The 21,728-nt window shown below is 42.6% G+C and overlaps 1 protein-coding gene across 2 annotated transcripts in view; it reads left to right on the top strand.

The window, feature by feature from the left end:
• EIF2B3 (eukaryotic translation initiation factor 2B subunit gamma) overlaps positions 1-21,728 on the top strand; it is a 98,149-nt gene that overhangs the window by 69,612 nt on the left and 6,809 nt on the right. For both annotated transcript variants that reach the window (XM_038144064.1, XM_038144065.1), the window contains 3 exons: positions 3,157-3,234; positions 3,947-4,095; positions 17,791-17,894. In XM_038144064.1, coding sequence (XP_037999992.1) covers positions 3,157-3,234; positions 3,947-4,095; positions 17,791-17,894 — 331 coding nt within the window. The remainder of the gene's footprint in view (positions 1-3,156; positions 3,235-3,946; positions 4,096-17,790; positions 17,895-21,728) is intronic.

A 21,728-nucleotide genomic window follows, 5' to 3' on the forward strand; every position in this document is an offset into this window, starting at 1 on the left:
TCTCAGGAATGGACAGTTTCCTCTAGTTTTGAAAGACCACTAAGGAGTGCAGTAAGGATAGACTCAAGAAGTGGGGCTGGAAAGGTGATAAAGTTGTATTGGGAATTCTGGAAGTGGTCACTGCCTTACCTTTCCTCTCAGACTGAGTTGATTTCTTTTTTACCACATTAATGGATTAATTCATGCAAATCAGAATTGCGGAATGGCAGCATGAGTTTACACACTGGAGCTCTTTCTCCTTGATATTTGTAGAGGAACACAGAAATAAAGTGATTTGCTTTGTGCTTAGGGAGATGAGGAAGAGAGGCAGCACTGCTGTCAGAAAGAGAAAACTTCCCCAAAAAGAGCAGGAGCAAGTGTGCCCAAAGGGTTAAGGGAGAATACCACTTGCTAAGGGAAGTGTGCGTGTACATTTGGCAGCAGCCACTTCAGTAAAAAGTTATTGAGTTAAGCCAGTCAGACTCCATGTGGGATTTTTTGTGTTGGTTTTTTGGGGTTTTTTTTAACCCAAATATTCTACATTTTGGTTAGTTCAGGAAATATGTTTGCTCCTGGGTGGTACAAAGAATTAGTGTTTTGAAGTCACCTTGGGGCCTTCAACATTGGAAAGGATTTTCTTTGAATTTTGAACTTTTTCAGGATGGTAAAATTTCTAAGGAAACTGTGTGGAGGTAAAACATAAAATGGAACTTAATGAGGAGTTGTGAGAAAGTAGTTCCTTTTTTCAGTGCCACTGCATTTTGTTTCTCTTGCTAATCCTCATAAAAGATGCACATTTAATTTGATGGGGAGGGGTACCTGTTTTGTTGGTCTCTAAGGAAGATTCTGGGTGTTTAGCTTGCTCTTATCTTGGCCTTCACAGACCAGATTCTGATTCCCTTGCTGCAAAGTCGGGACCTATAACTTTGAGATCCCAAAGGACAGACTCACATAGCAGTAGCAGTCCAGTCCAGTAGCTGTGGGAAGGAATGGCATCCTAACCCATTGCCCTTCTGGTGAGGAAACACTGCTCACATCATTTCACTTCCAGCTGGGTTTCTGGATGCCTGCAGCCTGTGTGTGGGCAGGTGGGTTCAGGAGGGAGTTATCTTCAATAGCAGGAAATAGTTTCTTTGTAAGATGAATTAAATCCAAACACATCTTAAACCTTCCCTTGACCCAGGCACTCCCTCTGACTCCTGCCCCCAGTCTAACCTTTCTTTTCAGAGCAAAATGCTTGAGCTTGTAGCTTTCGTGGGTTACCCCTCAGGCTGCACTACCACTGACTGATTCTAATAAGGCCTTTGCTCTGGCCAGCAAAATCCTTTATTTATTTCACCCCATCACCTTTCCACTGGGGAGGTCAAGAGCCTTTCTTCATTTTTTTCCCTTCCTGAAGATCAACACTGGATGGTAGGAATCTTTCCAACCTATGCTGTAGGTATGCTTTAGTGTGTGTTCCTGTCCTGGTTCTTTTTGTCAGGTGACATGTTAGGACATCTCTTTATCCAGCCAGCATCATCCAGGCATATTTGCCTAGTTTGTGGTGTTCTGGTAACCTGGTGGTTTTCTGCATTGCCTGCACCTTGGACTGAAGGATCTAATCTACTCTTGCTTTTTAAAAAATAAAGAAAATCCAAGTCTAGTGGGAAGGGCCAACTTCAAGATGTAAAGAGCTACAGATGGGAAAATGTCTTCTGGGGCCAACAAGCAAATTGAAATGATAGCTCAGAAATGTGAGCTCATCTGATCCCATCTTCTTCAGATCTGTGGGATTTGCTTTTTGAGGTTCACTCCTTAGCCATCAGCTGTTGTTATCCCAGCTTTCTAAGGAAATCATTTTACACAATTGTACTGTGTAGCAGTTCCTTAATAGCAGCTTTGGAAATTGCTGGCAACATTCAGCCAAATTTAACAGAGCAGTAGAGATCTCGGAGATAAGCTTTTCTAAGAGTTTTGTAAAAATAGGTGCTTGGGTAGGGAAAAGGAAGACTTAATGAGTGCTGCTTCCTCCCTTGAGGCAAACTCAGTTTCACCATAACTGGGCTGAGACTCCAGATGACCTCCCAGATGGACAGTGAGTGCCCACATCCTGGATGGCCAAGCAGCATGTGCAGAGCTCCACACCAGCCCCAGCACATGCTGCCTCTCATTCAGCCCTGCAATTTGCTGTGACACAGATCTCTTAGCCCTCATTCATCCCTGTCTCTCTGTCCTACCAAGAGACGTCATACACAGCATCACCCCTGTCAGTAACTGTGTAGCACTGTGTCTGTGCATTGCTGCAAGGCTCCCACCTCCCCAGACATCCCCATCCCTGCTGTCATCACTTCTTCTGTGCTGTGTGGCCTTGGCTTCAGCCTGACGCCACGAGATGCAGAATGCCTCAGGCTGCTCTTTCACCCACAAAAGGAGGAATGATGGAGTGATATCCCATCCTCCTACAATGCTAGCTCCCCTTCCTTTCAGGAGCCAGTTCAGAATTGCTCTCCATGGATTTGTTCTTGGCTACCGTATGGGCTGTGTCTCTTTATTACCACTGCTGCTCTGGATGCTTATCGAACACCTGCCTTCTCCCTTTTGAGAGCCTTTTCTTGTGCAGCTTTCCGTGATCTGGAATAGCCACTTGATCAACTTTAGCTTCTTTCTACTTTAACATCTGAAATACTGTTTTGTTGCCCATGCCTTAGAATACTATCTGATAGAGTGGGCTGGACACAGTCATCTTTTTATGCCAGTTTACTGGTTTATATTTGTTATTACTTGCTTTCCTCCCTTGCTTTAGTGGACAGTGTAAAACGTGCTGAGCTGCATTTGGAATGGCAGATGCTGGACATTGTGGTAACATACAGGATGTCACTGTGCTCAGCTGGAGGTAGCCTGCTTGCTGCTGCTGATCCCCCACTGCTTCTCCACAGGTGGGAAGTTGAGTTGAAAGGAGACGTGTAGTGCACTGTGGTAGCAGTGTACCTGTCTCCTTTACAAAAGTGGGAGATGATAAATCACACATAGCTGGTGGGCATTTGAAATGCAGTGACCTACCTTTTCCATAAGTTAAAATGTTTACAGTAAATACACTTGTGCAATGGAAACCAAAGCCATCTTTGAGCTGTTTATGTAACTTGTGGGTACAGCACTATCATGTTAATTTGTGATGTGGTTTTTTTTTTCATGTAGGTTCCCAAATTATTGCTTAATCTGGGTCTGGAAGAGTCATTGGTTCATGGGTCTGCACAGATCGCTGATAGAGGCATGGTAAGTGTTGCTCTTCCCCATCTCTGTTCTTTCAGTAGTCTGCAGCCACTTTGTTTCAAGAACTGCTTGCTAAAATTCAGTCCCACTGTTGGAAGCGAAGCCAAGTTCTGAAGAGTAGAATGGTGGAACGTAGGTGATGCAGCCCAGAGTCTTCTGGAGGCTCACCCATAGGTTTCAGCCTTTCAGTCTCTCTCTTTTAAAATGTTTGGTATAAAGTCTATCTTACTCCCAAGTCAGACACTGCAGCCTCTTGTTTCCTAATGGCAGTTCCTGGTAGTTGAGCAGTTTGCCTCCCTAAGGGCACCAAAGCCAGAAAGGATCAGTATTTTAGCTTTGCTTCTTGCTAACGTGTTTTGGTTGAATGCCAGCTTCAAGCCTCCCTTTAACAGGTCTCACAGGGCAAACCTGAGTGAAACCAGTGAGTACCAGCAGGAACGTGCCTACTGTGCTTACCTTTCTGCCTGAAGCCTACAGAGCCAGATCTGCTGGATTTTTTTAGGAGTTTTACCAGGCCAACAGACCTTGGGAAGACTGTCTGCCTATGGGGTGGGCCCTAAATTTTCATGTCTTTCCTCTGCCAAGGATCCCTCAGGGTAGAGCAGAGTAAACTTTATAGATGAGTGCTTGAGACATGCTTTGGGAAAGGTGTGTGGAGAACATGTATCAGAGAGCTCCATGTACTTTTGCTAGTTTCTGTTCTTTTCTTCCCTAGGTTGGATCAGACAGTATCATTGGGTCATCCACACAAATTGGAGAGAAGACATCCATCAAACACTCCATCATTGGCAGCATGTGTACCATAAAAGACAAAGTTAAGATAACAAACTGTATCATCATGAATTCTGTTACAATTGAGGAAGGGTAAGTTACCTTTTGTACCTTAGTTCCCTAAATTTGCAGTTTCTTTTTCTAGATAGATCCTGAGTGAGTAATTTTTGTCCTGTAAAGAATCCTCAGCCAGAAGAGATGATACCAGGGGGTGTGTTTTCAAAGACTAAGTCATAAATAAGTCTCTATAAGCAGTCCAGAAGTGCACAAGTGAAATGAACTAACAAGAGTCTTGGAACATAAATGTCTTCTTTTTACAGTAGACCCTGTCATATTCAGAATGTGTAAGTAAGTTAAGTGGATATATGAGTCTGTATGAGCTTGTGTGTCATTCTTCCAAGTGTTATTCTAGTGCCTGGATCAGTGAGTATCCCTAAAATATTTGAGGCACAAAGCATATTTTAAAGTGGTGTGCTTGCCAGCTAGAAATATTCTTCTCACATTTGAACATTACAGTTTCACCTAAAATGTCATTTTCTTTGGCCCTTTTTTTGTCATCCTGCAGCCTTTACTTTACCATTGCCTATGCTGAGTAATAGAATAAATTAATAAACTTTTCAAAGAGAAAATCTGCCAACTAGTAGAGGTTTCTCAGGCACTAAAGACACTGACTAAATAGTACAGCCTTGAGCTGTACATTTCCAAATGTGGGAAAAGTGGCCTGTGTGTAATTGTTGATGTCTGCATGCCCCCATCTTTCCATACATGCTGGCTTCCTGTGGATGTCAGTGGAAAGGAAACTGCTGATTGAGTCTGTGCAGACCTGTATAAATTCTCTGCTCCTTCATGGCTTGAGGTTTGCTTAGAGCCTCAGGAAAAAGGCCAAACTCTTAAAAAATGCCAAGTTGGCTCTGAAAGTTGCATATCTGAAAAACATAAAACCCCAAAGGATGTGGGGGTCTGCAGAGGATACTACTGTTACATAACTAAATTACAGGTAAGTATGGTACCTTACCACAAAGTGTTTGTCTTTAATAGAAATCCACAGTAGTTTCAAGCACATCATAAATCAGAATTCCATTGAGTATAGAAAATAGCTGGTTTCCAGTTCAATCACAGATGGATCCAGTATGGCTGTATCACAAGCACTACTGTCATAAAAAGTAGAGGAACCTCTCTCATTTGATCATGAGACCCTCTGTCATTTTGATTAATGAATTGATGCCACAATCATAATGGTATGGTTTTGCATATGAGGTCAGCAGCTCTGCCATTAAATCGCAGAGGCAGCTAAGTGTATAAATAGCACTATTTTTTGTGAAGAATCCCAAATCATCTCATGTATGTCTGCACTGGCATTTAGCAGTGCTCTAAATCCTAAATCGATCCCAGAGCTGTTATGTTAAGCATTTCACAAAATTCCACAAGCATTGTAAAGTTGGTGATGTATTATTTTTAAGAGAGATAAACTGACTTTTGGGGCAATTTTTGTGAATTCTAGAAAACAATATGATCCCTAGTCACTCTTGGTGAAAACAATACAGCCACCAAAGAGTGAAAAACCTCACAGTCCCAGGGGTTTTACCCCCTTTAGCTGCTCTATGGTTCCTGCACACTGATGCACTAGAGTCAAATTTGAAATTATTCCTCTCCAGCTGGAATTAAGACTATAGACCCTGGATCTTTATTGCAAAGCATACTCTAATTAATTTTATGTAGATCTGCACAGATACTGAGCTGATAAATTATTTCTTATTGCATCATGGTTAGTCTTAAGATTAGAGGGGCATGAAGTCATGCATACAGAGGTAGTGAGAAACAGAAATACTCTAGCTGCTGAGTTTTGTTGAAAGAAGCCTTGCTTGTAGTGAAGGATTTCTATGTATTTTTTAATGTATTTTGACTCTCTTTCATTACTTCGGGTAAATCTGATAGATTTTTGTTAAAATGGTAATCATTCTTACTTGTGTTGATAGATCCATTTGCAATAGGTGGATAAATTATATGTGGTTTTGATTTCAACTGTCCACAGTGGACAACTCCTTATAAACACCTCTTCTCCCATGTGTCTCTAAAACAGCTGAGACTTTATCTAATCACAACTTCAGAAAATGTCTTCATCTTTAATTGGAAAGTCAGTATGTGTTGGCTGATATGGGTCAAAATGAGTATAATAAAATGCCTTGACAGATCTAATTCATTTTTTACATTGCACAGCAGATGTCCTACAAGTAAGGCAGTATAACCAACTAAGGTATTGTATATTAGAAACTTCTGAAATTCCATTGAGAAGTGGATAAAAAATGTGTCATTTCAAGAATATACATTTTTATGCTGACATGAGCAGTTCAACCCAACTAATAGTCTACTATAATAATGCCCAATTCAAATGTGAGTGGTAACTGAAGGCCATTCTCAGGAGTGTTCATTGCAGTAACACCAGCTTGAAGCAGTAGGCTGAGAAGACTGCAGTAGGACACTTATTATGGAAAAAACAAAGGTGTATAGATAACTCAGAAGAAAGAAAGAAAAGTCAGATTTTTTTTTCTTTTAAGGTTGGGATACTGGGAACAACCAAATGCAAAAATTGCTCTGCATTCTAAGTTCATTTATCAAGAGCTACATGGCACTTCCTTGGTGTTTCCCTTGCCTCTTCCATGACCTGTAGCTTCTCTGGGTTGAATCTTTCTTTTTTTTTTTCCCATCTCAGCTGCAGAAGTGATCAGCAGCTTCAGTTCACTATGACAATATAGAAAAAGCAAAACAAACAAAACTCACCAAAACCAAAATTTTAAATGTTTATCTCTTGGTAGTTCTCCTATAATGTGATTGAGGATTCTGTGCCGTAATTCCTGCAGCATCAAGATCCACAAATGATATCTCCAAACCAGAAGAATGCTTTTGAATAGCCTCACAGCTGGTATTTAATACCAGCTTCTGAAATGGATAAATTCTTGCTGTGTAGGTGGGAACACCACAAGGTGCTTAGAACAAAACCAGCTATCTCTTATGAGGCAGTGGTTGCCTCGTTACTGGAGGGACAGAGGTCATGGCCTAGGTGATGATGACTTTCCCAACTGAATGGATCAAGTAACTGGGATTAGTTTGGACAGTCCATTGCGTACTGTTTGCAAGTTATGACTTGTCCTCCAGCAATACCAGAAGCTGAGTTTGTTTGCCTTGGTGTGTAGGGCTTCTATTACATTATATATGTCTCCTGTGAAGTGATTTGAGTAGATATGAATCCCCCCCTTAGAAGAGATTACAGGGGATTAAAGAAGTTAGTAACAGGGCGAAATAATTGGTAGTCCTTTCTTAACGTGTTTCCCACTGTGCAGCTAATTCTTCCATCAATGAGACAATAAAGTAGCAAAGATTACATATGTGCTGAATGATGGGCATACTTGACCAAGCTGGGAGGGATGTAATTTATACAACAGCACAAGTGCTGAGAGATGCTGACTGCCCAGGTGGCAGACTGCAGTGGCAAAACACTTCTTTTTTTCCCTCTGGATGGCTCCCTGGAGCTCAGTGACAAATGACTGCACTGAGTTACATAGTTGGAAAAAATCTACTAATCGAGTTAAAATCATAGGTTGCTTGAAAACCTTGTCTATGTGGATGTTCCTGCAGTAGCTGTGTGTGTCCTTAGCCTCTGTAGTGGTTCAGGACTGCCCCTTCTCTTTGCTCTGTTTTCATCAGGGGTGGAGCAGCCCAAGAGGGTCCCTGGATTGCTGCATCTTTGGTGCAGGTCCCCTCATTGTAGCTCTCTTGCAAAGGGACCGTGTGTAACACCCACAGACTGACTGAAGCTTGGTTGCCCAGGGGATTGTGCCATTTGGCAAATGAAAAGTAATGCCTGGTAGATTTAACCCCCTGATGAGAATGGCTGGCAAGCTGGTCACAGCAGATGAGGAGAAGGCTGAGGTACTCAACCACTTTTTTTGCCTCATTCTTCACTGTCAGTCTGTCTTCCCACACCTCTCAACTTTATGGACCATAATACGTATGATCAGACATAATACTGGTCAGAGGGCTGAAGCACTTCTCCTGTGAAGACTGAAAGAGTTGGGGTTGGTCAGAAGATAAGGCTCCAGGGACAACTCATTGTGGCCTCTCAGGACTTAAAGGGGCCTCGTAAGATTGATGCTTACAAACTTCAGCTTGGCCTGCTGTAACAGGACGAGGGCTGATGGCTTTAAACTAAAAGAAGATAGACTTTAAGGAAGAAATTGCTTACTGTAAGGGTTTTGAAGCATTGGCACAAGTTGCCCAGAGGAGCTGGGACTGCCCCGTCCCTGGAAATGTTCAAGGCCAGGCTGAATGGGGCCCTGATCAACCTGGTCTAGCTAAAGATGTCCCTGCTTATTTAAGGAGGTGTGGACTACATAGCCTTTAAAGGTTCCTTCCAACCCAAATTACTCTATGGTTCTATAATGTTGTTTCATTTGGTAGGCTTAGGCACACTTAGCTGTTTTGAAATCAGACCTAGATATGGATGGATTAATTTAGTTCCAGGTTCCTCTTCTGGCATGTGTTTTAGCAGTCAGTGGTTGGTTTATGGGTTTTTATCAAATGCTGGCTTTATTTTTGCCAATCTTGTTTTACTTAGTTAGCTACCTTCTGGCAGCAGGAACATCTAATTGCTCTGGTCTACAGGACCTTGTGCTGAAGCGCTCTGAGCATTACAAATAATATTAACAGGAAAAACATGTTGAATCCTTTATTCCATCCCTGCAGATAAATATTTCGAAATCTCTTGTTTGTTAGTAAAACTATCCCAGTGTATACACTTACGGGAAGGAGCTTGGCCATTTTATGTGCACATTATATCCTTTTTCCTTGGTCGTGGAAAATTAATGTTTCCCTGGTAAAGATTATGGGGAAGGGACTGTTTAGTAGGGAAAAAAATCTGGTCTTTGGACTACTTAGACGTTAGCTGAGAAGGCAGGCGTGAAAAGCTCCAATAAATACTGAGTCTGCTGTAAGCCATGCTTTGAAAAGGTTTTGTTAACATGGTGGTAGTCAGTACCATAAGGATATGGTACTATATCTACCTCTGTGGTAGATATAGTCTGAAATTAAGTATTTTGCTGCTTTTCTTTTTTTCATGGAAATACAGGAAAGCATTCTGCTTCAAATGATGTTTTTACAGAAATCATAAATAGGCTGCTCTGATTATCAGAGAGAGCAAACGGCCCAAGATTTGCTTCTAGATTTCACCTCCACAGCAAGCAAGTACCAGATCTTCACAGAGCAGCTAAGGAAGCTAAACCTGTCTGACCTCTAATTTTACCAGAAAAACTGTATCCCAAACCAGGTTTAGCAATGGGAAAAGGAGAGAGTTCCCTCCAGAAAGAGTTTGCAGCAGATATTTGCCAGATAGCTTTGGTGCAGATGGCAGTTGGTTCAGGACGTGTAAGAGTAGGATTGCAGATGTGACTGAGGTTATTGAGTTTTTGCAGGAGCAGGAATTATTGGGCAATAGCCTCGTATTTTGCTTGTAGTTTGCAGCATGGTGTTGGAACCACACAGAAACATATTACCCAAAAGAACTGAACTGATCTGCTGAAGTTCCCCATGTGGCACACAGCTAAGGTCACCTTTTGGAAAGGGAAGGGGTTAAAAAGGCAGATATGTTTTGGGTCAGGCTGCACTTTGGTGCAAGTGTAGCGGCATCAGGAAACTTGGAATGCGAGGGAGGTGACACCAAAGGCTTCGAGTTACAAACTGCAGGGAGGTGATGTGAGTGTTGAGGACAGAGGGAAAGTTAGAAGAGTCCCACAGGAAGATGTGGTAAACCTTGGAGTTCTGACTCCCTAGACAGAAGGAATAGGCTGGAGTAAAAATTAGTATGAAGGACTAAAGTACCCAGATATATGAAGAAAGAACTGGCACCGAAAATGTTTTGTCATCCGAAACTAGCATGGTCTTCTTCAGTCATGTGAAGACAGTAAGATATGCACTGGATTTTGTTAAAGGTGTTCTGCTACCTGTATGAAAGTAGATGGACAGATGCTGTAATTCTGCTCAGTGGGGGGACTGGAGAGAAACCACATGTGACTGGTTAAGGCTACTCTAGTTTACCACATGTCTTCAATTTATTGCTGCTTTGTATGAGAAATCGTACAAAGGAAGAAAACAACAAGCAAGGCGAGCTGGATTGACTACTAACTGCAGATTGATTGTGAAGTTTATTGGTTGTTTCCTCAATAGTGCCAAATCAGCACCTGACGTAGAAACAGTCAGTGGTTTGAAGAAAGTTCTAATTAAAACCAGGGTGGAATTGAGTCTTCGTAGGGGTTCAGTGCATAAGTAGTCTTTGTCCCCTTGGACAGTGGCAGTACAAAGGAATGATCCTATTGCTAAGGCAACATATTTTACAGTACATAACCTCATGGAAAGGAATGAGGAGGTGAAGATGTTTCCAGCACCGTAGTTTGCAAAGCTGAAAATAAAGATCTGCTTATGCTGAAATTCCCAAGCGTTTTGTGTCTTGAACCATTTTTTAAGATGGCTGTTGTCTCCTGGACGCTTTATCTCGCACTGCCAGTTGGCTCCCTGCTTCCCTAGAAAGAAGAACAAGTTTAGAATAGATATCGCAGAAAGCACATGAAAAGTTGAAGCTTCATTCAGAAGAAGCACGTGCTCATCTTAAATATATGGATAAACTATATCATGGATATGGATAAAAATTAAATTCATGAAGAAAACTATAAGTATTGTAGTCCCTCCCTGTAAAAAGGGGTCTTATTTCTCTTGATTATGTAGCAGTTCTATCCTTTCTGATACATCTCTTGCTTTTAAACTGTGAACATTTTTGGTCAGGAATTACAATTTTCATTATACTGTTTAATTCACTATACATGCTATGTAAGATACTGAATAGAGACAACCTCTGGCCAGCAGAGTTTCCTTTCAGGAAGATAAATTGAGGAAGAAAGTGCAAAGTAGGAAACTAGTGAGTAGGAAGTAGTGGAGCTACTTGCAGAACTGGTTTTCAATTACTTTCAACTGAAGATTCTACTGTATCTAACGTATTGAGGAAATTTCTCATACAATACCTGTTATCTTGTGAGTGTCTGAAACATTATTACTAGCAGCTCCTCAAAAAAAAATTTTTTTCTGGCTAGCTTCCTGGTACATCAATCTGTCTTAAATAAATCAGCTGTTCTTTAATCTCAGATAAAGATGTTTCCCTGATAGTGCAGGGAGCTTGTCCCAGTTTTCCAAACAACTTGTACATCAAATGTTGAATTTGAAGCACGGAAGAGCCCTGAAAAGTGGCATTTTAAAATATCTCCTCTCATTCTGCTGATTTGCTTCTTCAGGGGGACAGGGTTATGTCTGACTTCAGAGCTATAAATAAGTTTCTGTCTCCTGCTAACCACATGGGTCTAATTGAAGAGTATGAAGATTTTTCACAAACAGCTGATTGCTGCTGGATTTCGGTGGGAATCTCAGTGTGAATGTCTCTGATGCTCTTTAAAATCTTCTCCCACCTGGGTATGGAATACTTAGAAGTTATCACATTGTGCCACTTAAGTTCCTGAGGAGACGAGGGTTCAACAAGTTCAGCTTGGATCTAAGAAGCCAGGTTCAGTTGTAAGGGTGACATTTACAAAAACCTTTTCCATGTCAACCTAGCTCACATGATATGGAAACTGACTTAACCAATAATGTATTATGAAGAGCCACAGCTCTCAACCCAGAACTGTGCTTCAAAAACCCCAGAGAAGGTGTCCTTTTACTGTGCCTGTTACCTCGCTTAGTCTGTGTGAGCTGGTGGGAAAGTGAAGCAAACCTAGAGGTGCTAGTGAACATACAATTTTCCTGCTTTGTGTCCTTCACATAGACACGAGTAGCTCTTCCTGGCCATCAGTGAAGTGTCTGTAAAATTGTGTAGGACCTGACCTACACCTCCCACTCTGCAAAAGAGAATCCAGAGGTGGTCTGTTTTCCTGGTGTGGGGTTTCCCAGTGTAAACTCCTTGCAGCATACTTCTGCTGAAATGTGCAACCCTGAGCTGCAGCTACATAAAAGGCCACCAATTTGTTTGTTCCAAGATCAGCTGGATGTAACTGAAGTTTCAGAGGTGAGGCATGACCTTCCTGGCGACCTTCCCCCACATCCAGAGTTTCACTTAATAAAACACATTAAGGTATGTTTGAGGCAATCCTTTAAGGTCAGTTGAACTTTCACTGGAAAATACGAGTGCTGGCAAGTATATGCAATATGTAATGCAAAATGTTTAGGGTGTGGGGAAGAAGTGTAAAGAAGCCATACCACAGTGATGAGCTTGGCTAGAAAATAGACATGAAACAAGTTCCTTAGTGAAAACACCCTCAGAGACGGGCGAAGAATTTAGAGGGGAAGAATTTAGAATGATTTTGTTACCCCCAAGGGGAAAAACAGGAGATCAAAGGCCAAATTCACTTACGAATGCTTGCTTTGAAATATATCTATAAATTATAGCATGTACTGCTGGCATCTATTGTAGGCTTTGGTATTTATTTGAATGTATAACATGAGATTCATAGTGCCCGGAGTTCTTGTGTTTGTAAGTAAAAGCGTGTTGGTGTAAAAATGTATTGGTGTGTAAAGCATGTTGGCAAAGGCAACGTTTCAGGTTCCCAAGCTCCCTAGTACTGTTTTTGCCTCTCCCCTCTTTTTCCATGGTTTTTGTGCCTCACCCCTGTGATCATGAGTCCCAGCCACCAGCTCGCTAGCTAGCAGGGGATTCCTTCAGGGGTTGCTGGTAGGTTTTAGAACTCTCCCTGACTCCTTGCCACGTCTTAGAGTTGTTAAGGTGCCTGTTGGTGGTGGCTGTTATCTCCTTGGTCAGGGCAGAAGGGGATGTTGTTCCCAGGGGAATTCACATCTGTTACCCCTCAGTCAGCAAAGTAGCTGCTGAGGCATGTCACCCTTTGCTTTTAGCTCCCGCGTCAGTCTCTCCGTTTCGTAGCTCATCTGGAGGCGCACGAGACCCGACTGCTTGGCACGGCACAGCGGTACCAACAGGCCGTCCTAGGCTTTGTGCTCCAGGCTTTCTTTCTTGTGAGTCTACAGTTTTAAGCATTGCATTATAGACACCTCATTTGCTTTGCTGCCCAACAGAGATTATGACGGGGTTTTGGCACAATTGGATTAAAGTACCAGGCCTGGATAACTTCCATTGGCATTTCAGGAGATTTGCTGTAAGGCAAACCTGTGACATTCATACCTTCCTAAGCTTGCACAACCAGGGCGAGAGCTGCAGTTGAGGTCTTGACCTCAGTTACTTAAGCCCCTTTCTCCCAGGAGCGTTCATCACTTTAATCACAGAGTCCTAAATAATCAGTGGGTAGCCTGTAATTAGGGGGTTGTGTCTTGGACTCCTGCTGCCTGCTCCCGGTGTGCTGAGCACTGCGTATTTTGATTTCCCGTTCCCCCAAAGGATGTTTGATCTCAGATTTACACTTGAGAAAATTAAGAAGGGTACGGCACCTCAGTCCCCTGGCAGTGTTCCTGCTTTCAGTGGTAGGTGCCTTGCTTTGCCTGAGTATCACAGTGCTGCAGCGATTGACACACTTGATTTAAGAGTTTGATTTATAGACCGATACTCGGGCTGAAAGTCAGCAGTTCCAGGGCTGCATAAATCAGCCTGTCTCTGGGATTAATACTTCCTTATTTATAATTTCGACAGGAGATGGAATTCTTTCCCAATTCTTTACATTTCTTTCAGATGTAATCGACCACCCTGTCCTTTGGTTTAAAGCTATGTGACTTTGCCACAAATAGAGGGAGGGGAAAGTAAGCCGAGTCCAGGAATTGCTGTGCTATAAAAGCTCCATATTGTGTGCTCTTGGACTTTGCTTTCTCGCAGCTTCCTTCAAGCCCACACAAGAGATGGACTTGAGGTTTTTTTGGCTTTCTTCCCCTCCCCCCTCCCTCCATACATACGCTGACCTTTTAGAAAAATAAATAAAAGATAAAGAAGGACCTGGAATGTTGCAGAATGTGTGTACATTTTGCTCTCTGTTGTTTTCTGCTGGGATTAGTTGTTTACAATGGGGGAGAGAGGGAGGGCAGAGGAAGGGAGGTCTGTGGCCTTAACTGAAATTAGTGGCATTTCAGAGTGATCTTGTTAGGTGGTCTGCAGTTTAAAGACCTAAATCCTTGTAATCCCCCCATGCCTCCTTGGCCACTACTCCTTTTGCTCTTGTTCTCTCACTTTCAAAAAAAACCCACCCCAAAGTCGGGCTCTGTCTCTCAGATGCAGGCACGTAGCGGACACACAGACACAGACGTAGGCACACACTCTCTCATATGTTCTCATTTACACGTTGTACCTGTAGAACAAATTAATGCTTTAGCTACATCTGTTCCCACTACAGGACTAGGCTTGTAAAATGCTCTCTCTAGAATGCAGATGTACACTGAATATTTTTATTTATTTTCTGAAAAACACCCAGCTGCCAGACTTTCAGTTTGTGATTACACTTAAAACAAATTCAAATTGAAATTTCAGCTGTAAATCAAATGCCCCAAATTAGTTCCTCTTGTGGATTTGAACATGCTCTTTGGATTTTAAGGTCAGGAGATATCCGTTTTCACCGTGCTGAAAAGTTTAAAAATATACTACATTTTCAGGGGAAAAATAAATATGGTTTGCATTATAAAGCAGTACATCAATGTGTGCGTATGCGCACACACACCAGAGCTGATGAAGCTGGATGCTGTCAGAGCACCTTTGAGGGCTAATAGCACCTAATTGTTATGGAAGGCAGGAACTGTGGTGGCAGTTTAGCCAAGGAGACTACAGCAGTGCCCTGAGATCTGATATTTACCCTGTAAGAGAATAAAAGTTTATTCCTTACTCTTCAACGTGAAAAAAAATAGTAAAAATTAAATAAACACACAAAATACTTCTCTTGGCAGGCTTTATAACTTTTTTTTTAAAGAAAAAAGGCATTTACAAGTGGTTTCAAAATGGCTGTGTTACATCTGTCAGCGGGTGAAGGGAACACCCACAAATTGTGTTTTTATCTCTTGAAGTTTTGTTCCACTTGAGCAATAAAAGCCGGATTTGCTGCTGGTTTGTGTGATTGGGGTAATCTGAGCATTGAGTATGGCTTTAAAACTTCTGCAGTTGGTTGGGTTTATAAGTTTTAAGAAACTCCTGGGGTGGTGGAGTTCTTGGGTTTTGTTTTACCCTGGCACCAGGGAAGGGTTGATTTGCAAGCACCTGGCACAGACAAGTTCATCTTGGTTCCCTGGCCTGTCCCTCCCAAAAAATGGTTTGGCAGGAACCCCCATTATCTTTGATGTTAATGTCATCAGCAGTTTCTTGGTTACAATGCTGTTCTTTCTCGGGGAGTTGAAAGCCAATGCTCAAGTAGGCTCTGAACACACATGCAGTATTCTCCAGCCTGAACTCCAGACTGACAGCTTAAATCCCCTCTCTTTTGGGGAATATGCTCCTGCGTGAGGATAATGCTGAGAGGTGTAGTGCACTCACAGCTGCTCTCATGCTCAGGAGAAGTGATAGATGGTGGGAACCTGAAAGTTTGCAGGGGAAAGCTTTCATCTGACTGGCTCAAAGCAACGGAGGAGGAGGTATGCTGGAGTGCATGTTTTGGATAGGAGCCATTTCAGTGGGAAATGAGCAACTTCTCCCATTCCTTTCACTAGTCCTGTTGAAAGCTAAGTCAGGATGGCAGCAGTGGGCAGTCCTGCTTCCACTGATCCCTTCCCTAGCCTGGCATAAATGCCAAATTTCTCTTGCTCTCAGCAGCTGCTGTTGCACAGGAGATGGCCTGAGCCGCTGTGCGGGCACACGAGGCTATTGGAAAGGAAGCAGATCGTGACAGTGTGAGAGCAAAGACAGGCAGGGGTCTGCTGAGTATCTTTGCCACTTTTTATCTTATTAACATGTTAGTAAAAACCATGCCAAAGCAACCTGAGCTGGTTGCTTGTAGAATAATTGCTCATATTGCCTCCTTATAGGTCAACAGAGGGGGAGTTAAAAGAGTAATTGTTCAGAGGGGACAGTCTGTTCACAGGGGGTTGTAACTGTGAACCACTGCAACTGAGGTCCAGTTTTATTGCTTTTAGTCCTGCAGAATTAATGGTGGTTTTGTGGGGCAGATGGTTTCTGCTCTGACTCACACAAGAAACGAAATTGTAATATGTTTAATGATAAATTCTTTGTTCTAGATAATAGTGTTGTGTGAGCAGGAAAATACTATGAATTAATTTTGGGATCAGCGGTCTGGGGTAAGGATCAATGTTTCACACTTCTGAGGACCTCGGCTGACTAGTGCTCCATTCAATACAGAATTGAGGCTCAGGGCTTTGACCCGATACCAAAACTCCTCTGTTAATTCAGACTCCAGGCTAACAGTTCTGTCCACCAGCCAGCTTGATGGTGCACTGCTGCCGTGCTTCAATACTGCAGAGACTAGTGGTGGTGCCCATAACCAAGGTGGGGAATGGCTGCAGGTCATTAAACTGTGCAGCTCACTCTGCAGAAGGTCATTGAAGCCAGAAACTTCTGGTTTTGACAGAGATCAGTTGTTGGAGTGGTAATATTCACAGTTACTGTAATTAATAGTACAGAAATACTGGGAACCAGATATGAGATGCTGTGGTTCACAGTGGGATTAATATTGGGTTATCGAGGGGGAGCAGATTACCTGCATCTCTCCAGGGTTATAGATCTCACTTATACCCTCTTCCCAATCAGCTGATTTGGATGGGTGTTAGTATTTTTAGATACATCTTAGCTGTGTTTTCTGTCCTTCAGTGACTCCTGTCTACCTTTGCGCATGTGAAAATAAGGAAAGAAATAATTTGATTCACAGCTATTTTCTTGTCTGTAGCTTTGAAAGAAATTATATTTAATGCTATTTAACACGATGCATCGTGCTGAGGGAACAGCATTTCAGGACATACCACAGATACTAGTTAAGATTGACAACTGGAAGAAGGGGCTCAGAGAAATGCAGTAACTCAGAAACTCTCAGCAGAGAAGTTACAAACCCAGCAGCTGGACTCTGAACTCCTTTCCTCTCTGGACTGTGGTATTGACAGATTTGAAAGCTGATTATTACCGATTCAAATACATTTTGGAATAAGGTGGCTTTTGCTAAAGTTCCATCCTGTGTAACATTTCACATTAGAGATGTCAAAGGCTACATGAACGTGAAAATACCCAAGGCAGGTAGTGTAGGTCTAGTGTGGGTTTCATTGGTTTAGTACGGCAGAATAATCATGTTTGGGTGCTTGAATGTAACATGAACAAAGCCAACCAGCTGAGCTATTGATCTGCCCCTTCTCTCCACCTTTTCTTAGTGCCTGGCAAGTTGGAATGCATAAAACTGCTCAGCAGAATTTGCAGAGAAAGACTGTGCTGCTGCTCCTGTTTTTAGCTGGGGAGCTGAGCAGAGAAGCCACCCCTGCAGTTACCCAGACTGTCTGTGGAAAATACGAGACTTGATCCAGGTCCTAAGTCTTTATTTATTCAGTTAAGTATTTATTCTGTTGAGGAAATGTAGAGGAAAGCTGTTCTAACAGGAGGTAAAACTGCACACTCCTTTTTGCAAAGCAAATCTGACACCTGGCATTTAAGTTTTTCCAGCAACTGGGTGTGAGGATCAAGAGAAGAATGGAGTTTTTGAGAAAGGAGCTGAACTGAACCTACTTACAAGATCATGTCACAGAGTCATTAGATATTCCAGTGGGATACCTTTGTTTTGTATCTGTCATTTAAATTATTTTCTTGCTTTGCTTGTGTTTATGTTGCAGGTGCTGTCTTCAGGGAAGTGTTATTTGTCATAATGCTGTGATAGAGAAGGGTGCAGACATCAAGGACTGTTTGATTGGAAGTGATCAGAGGCTGGAAACCAAAGGTAAGTACAAAAGCTGTGTTTACTGTGCATTTGTCATCCTTTTCAGAACTTTTTCCTTGAGATTTTACTCCTACTTCTTCATGAAGTGATAGTAAACTGTGGCAGTTCTACAGTGGCGTGTCCTATAATATCAGGATTTTTTTCATGGAAAGTACAGCTTCTTGGCATAAGTTCAGTGGTTTGCTCCTCTGAAGTTGGCAGCAAAGCTCTGTTGTTGTTACAAAGAACAAGATTGGGTGCTGAGACAGTATTTTCCCAGAGACCACAATTAGATCAGCCTGAGGTTGTCCTCAGCAGAAGGAGCAGTTATTTTGACTAGTAATCTTTGACAGGGACGGGGGCAAAGCAGGCAAATCTATTGAATGCACAAACATCCTTCTCTGTAGATGCTCCCAACCCACCGTGCCAGTGTGCTCTGTTCACTTTGCTCCAAGGAAAAGCTCGAGGTAGAACATCTTATTAGGACCTGCTGTGCTCAATGTGAAGTACAAGGGCAGCTCCGTTCAGATCTGCTTTACTGCCATGAAGTACTATTTTGGGGCTTCAGAAAGGATACAGCTACGTGGCCCTCATTTATACAAAGTTCAGCTGTCCAGTGGGAGCGCTCGTGGTGAGGGCTCGGTGGTAACCGCATGAGTGGAACTGTTGATTTCCTGCCCTAAGAGATAATGGGCAGGAAATGGCTGTTTCAGTGACTGCATCCCAGGCAGAGGCTTTTTAATGAATATTTATGGTTGGGGTTTGGCAGATCCTTGCTCCAGTGTGTAGACCGAGGACAAAAGTGAGTTCCTTTGCAGGCTTCATGTGAAGTTATTTAGTCAGATCAGGATTTATTTGCTTGCTTTGTCTTTGTGGGTGGATTCCCAGTTCTAAGTGTCTTGATACAGAGCAGGGTTTGAACTTAATGTAGTATAGCATAACCTATTGTCAGCTTCGCATATGACAAATTTTCCTTAAATTGAAACTGAAAGTACAAAGGACTCATGAAAACAAAGTATTGATCTTGCACTTGCAAGTCTCTGATACTGTAGGTAACACAGTGAGTTCGCTGTGGTCTTGGTCTCTGTGTGGCTGTGTCTACTCATAGCTTTGCCCCTCACATCATTCTGAATCGGTGTCCTTTGTGGGGTTCATTGCCCCCTGTCATAGAATCATTTAGATTGGAAAAGTCCTTTTCATATCATCAAGTCTAACCATAAACCTAACGCTGCCAAGTCTACCATTAAATCATGTCCCTAAGTGCAGCATCTGCACATCTGCATGAATCACCAGGAGAGATAAATTGGGTCATGTTTGGTTGTTAACCTGCCGTGTGAACTGTGAGGACACAAGGTGTAGATTTAGCTAATATTTTAGGAAACAGGAATAGATTTGATTTCTTTAGTAGATGATGCTAGACAGAAATATACCCCTTTGACCTTGATCACAACCACTTCAGAAGTATATTCCAGGGTGCAGATCCTAGTCTGGTTGATTGTAGTATGAAAACTAGGCTTTCTTCTTGATTGTCCTTGTCATCCTTGTCTGAATACTTTTTAGGGTCTGTAGATGTATTTACAGGGAGAGTAACAGAGCTGAACCCATGGATCATTTGCCTGTTCTGGAGAGTCTACTGCTCCCCTCCCCAAAGTTTAAACCCACTTCTTGGGTTAACTAGAAGCTGCTTAGAAGTCTATGGTTGACATTAGCAGAGACATATTCAGGTAGATTATAAATACACCATTATTCTGAGCAAGAAAAAATAGTAAAGCCTCAGTTCATTTTCCTGCCTCAGTTTCCTAACCATTCTAGAATTTCTTTGGGCTGGGGGTCAGGTTTACCTTGGTGGTCTGGGATCTGTCTGTGAAGTTCGTTACTTACTTCCTGCACCATGGAGTCTTTCCAGCCCAGCATGTCTCTTCTGACCTTGACTGATCCCATAGTAGACTGGGTCTTCTCTTTTTCTCTGTGAAAGCATGTCATGACTTCCTTTCCCCTGCCCAAGACTTCCTGTATCTTGTGCCAAGCTTTTGGTGTGGCCCTGTAAGTCTGTTTCCATATTGCATCCTTCATCAAGACTTTGGCTGTGTTTTTCTGTTTGGTAACTTTTCCTTCTTCAAATTTGAGCTTCCATGGCCGGGTAAAGGAAAAAACCTAATTCTCTTGGGTAGGAGCCACCTTTTCTTGCAAGCTGATCACCCAGTAGCTGCTGGCTGCTGACCCTAGTCTGGGAGTTACACATTCCAGTTTCTGGGAGTAGAAACCTCCTCAGCAAAACTCCATACACCTTCCCAGAAACATTAAAAAAATAAAAATATAGCAGCCCCTTATTCCAGAACATCAGCCAGGATTCATCAAAGGTAGAAATATCCCTGAATCATCCAACACAGCCCCAAGCAGATCCCACAGTTGAGTTTGCTGCAGAACTGGCTGTATGCTCCCTGCTCCACCATATGAGTCCTGGCCTCACTGCCCAGGCAGCTTGGGGTACAAGAGCTCTTTGAGCCAGTGGTGCACTGACCTCCTTTCATAAAATGAATTCCAGTCCCATGCATAGAGGATGGCAGGAGAACAGCTACCACAAATGATAGGCAAATGTAACTTAAACCAGCTCTCATCCTTCTCCTTCTGCAGAATAATATGGGTATATTTAGGGTGGTCCAAATGGTACAGCTGGGAGTAATGGGATTGAATTAAACACAATTTAGGTTGGCTATCTGGAGCATTTTCCTAATGATGTGGTCTGGTAGGCTGTGGGATAATCTCCCTGGGGACGTGGTGGGAGACCTCATCAGTTAATAACGGGCTTGGCAAATCTCTTGACACCTAAATAGAGGGAATACTCCACCACTGGTTACAGGGATAGATCAGAGGCAACCTGGTACTTTCAAACTAAAAAGAAAATTGGAGACACAGGCATGCAGGTAACTGTCAGCTGTGTCATCCCAGTCCTGCATTGACTTCTGTCCTGTCACAGCACTGACCAGAGACAGTATTTTTAAATGTCTCTGTTGCAGTCAAGGTATGGAGTTTTATTTAACTTCTGGATTTGCAAGCCGTGCCTCCTGAGAGCCCTGCTATTCTCCTACTACTTTTATTACTGTACCTTGGAAGCATCCACTTTCCTTCCTCTTTGATACTTAAAGGAATTTGCTAGCAGAGAATTAACAGATGGGCTTTGTGAAAGCTACCTCACCAGGTAGCAGTTTGAAAAACATGTTGGTACCTAAGAAAAAGGCAGTAATTCTTAGAGGAATAGGAAATGGCAGACAGCATTCTGAAAGAACATCATTGCACAGAGCATTCAATCACTGTTTTGAAGACAGTTATTAAGATTGCACTGCAGCCTTTTTGATAAACCTGGCTTTAAAGAGGAGCTCAAAAGCAGCATGTGCTCATGAAGTAGGACTAGAGAGAGGGAGTGCTGGTGATGGGCCAGTCGAGGAGTCAGATGAGCCTGGAGTCACTAAGTACAGCTCCCAAAGGAGTCACTCAGCCAGATTCAGCAGGGAGAGCATTGTACATCTGGCATCAGTTAGCCAGGAACAAGCATGTATGGTAAAGCAGCCTAACCCTTCTTCAAGGTAAAGTGGCCTAACCTTTCTTCAAAGCAACACCAGGAACAGAGACAGTAAACATCCACACAAAGTATAAAACTAGCAAAATTGGTATAAAATTCACTACCTTATCCCTTGCTTTCATCTCTGTTGTCCCTGAGGCAGTGATGCTTTATTTGCATATTTGTTTCCAGCATCAGACATGGGGCTCCAACCAGATTTATGTCCTACCTGATCCTGACTCCTGCTTCACAACTCTCCACTATGGCTCCATCTGAGCACCAGGCTCATCCCAGTC

This window comes from Motacilla alba, chromosome 8, assembly GCF_015832195.1.
Source record: "Motacilla alba alba isolate MOTALB_02 chromosome 8, Motacilla_alba_V1.0_pri, whole genome shotgun sequence".
Lineage (NCBI taxonomy): Eukaryota > Metazoa > Chordata > Aves > Passeriformes > Motacillidae > Motacilla > Motacilla alba.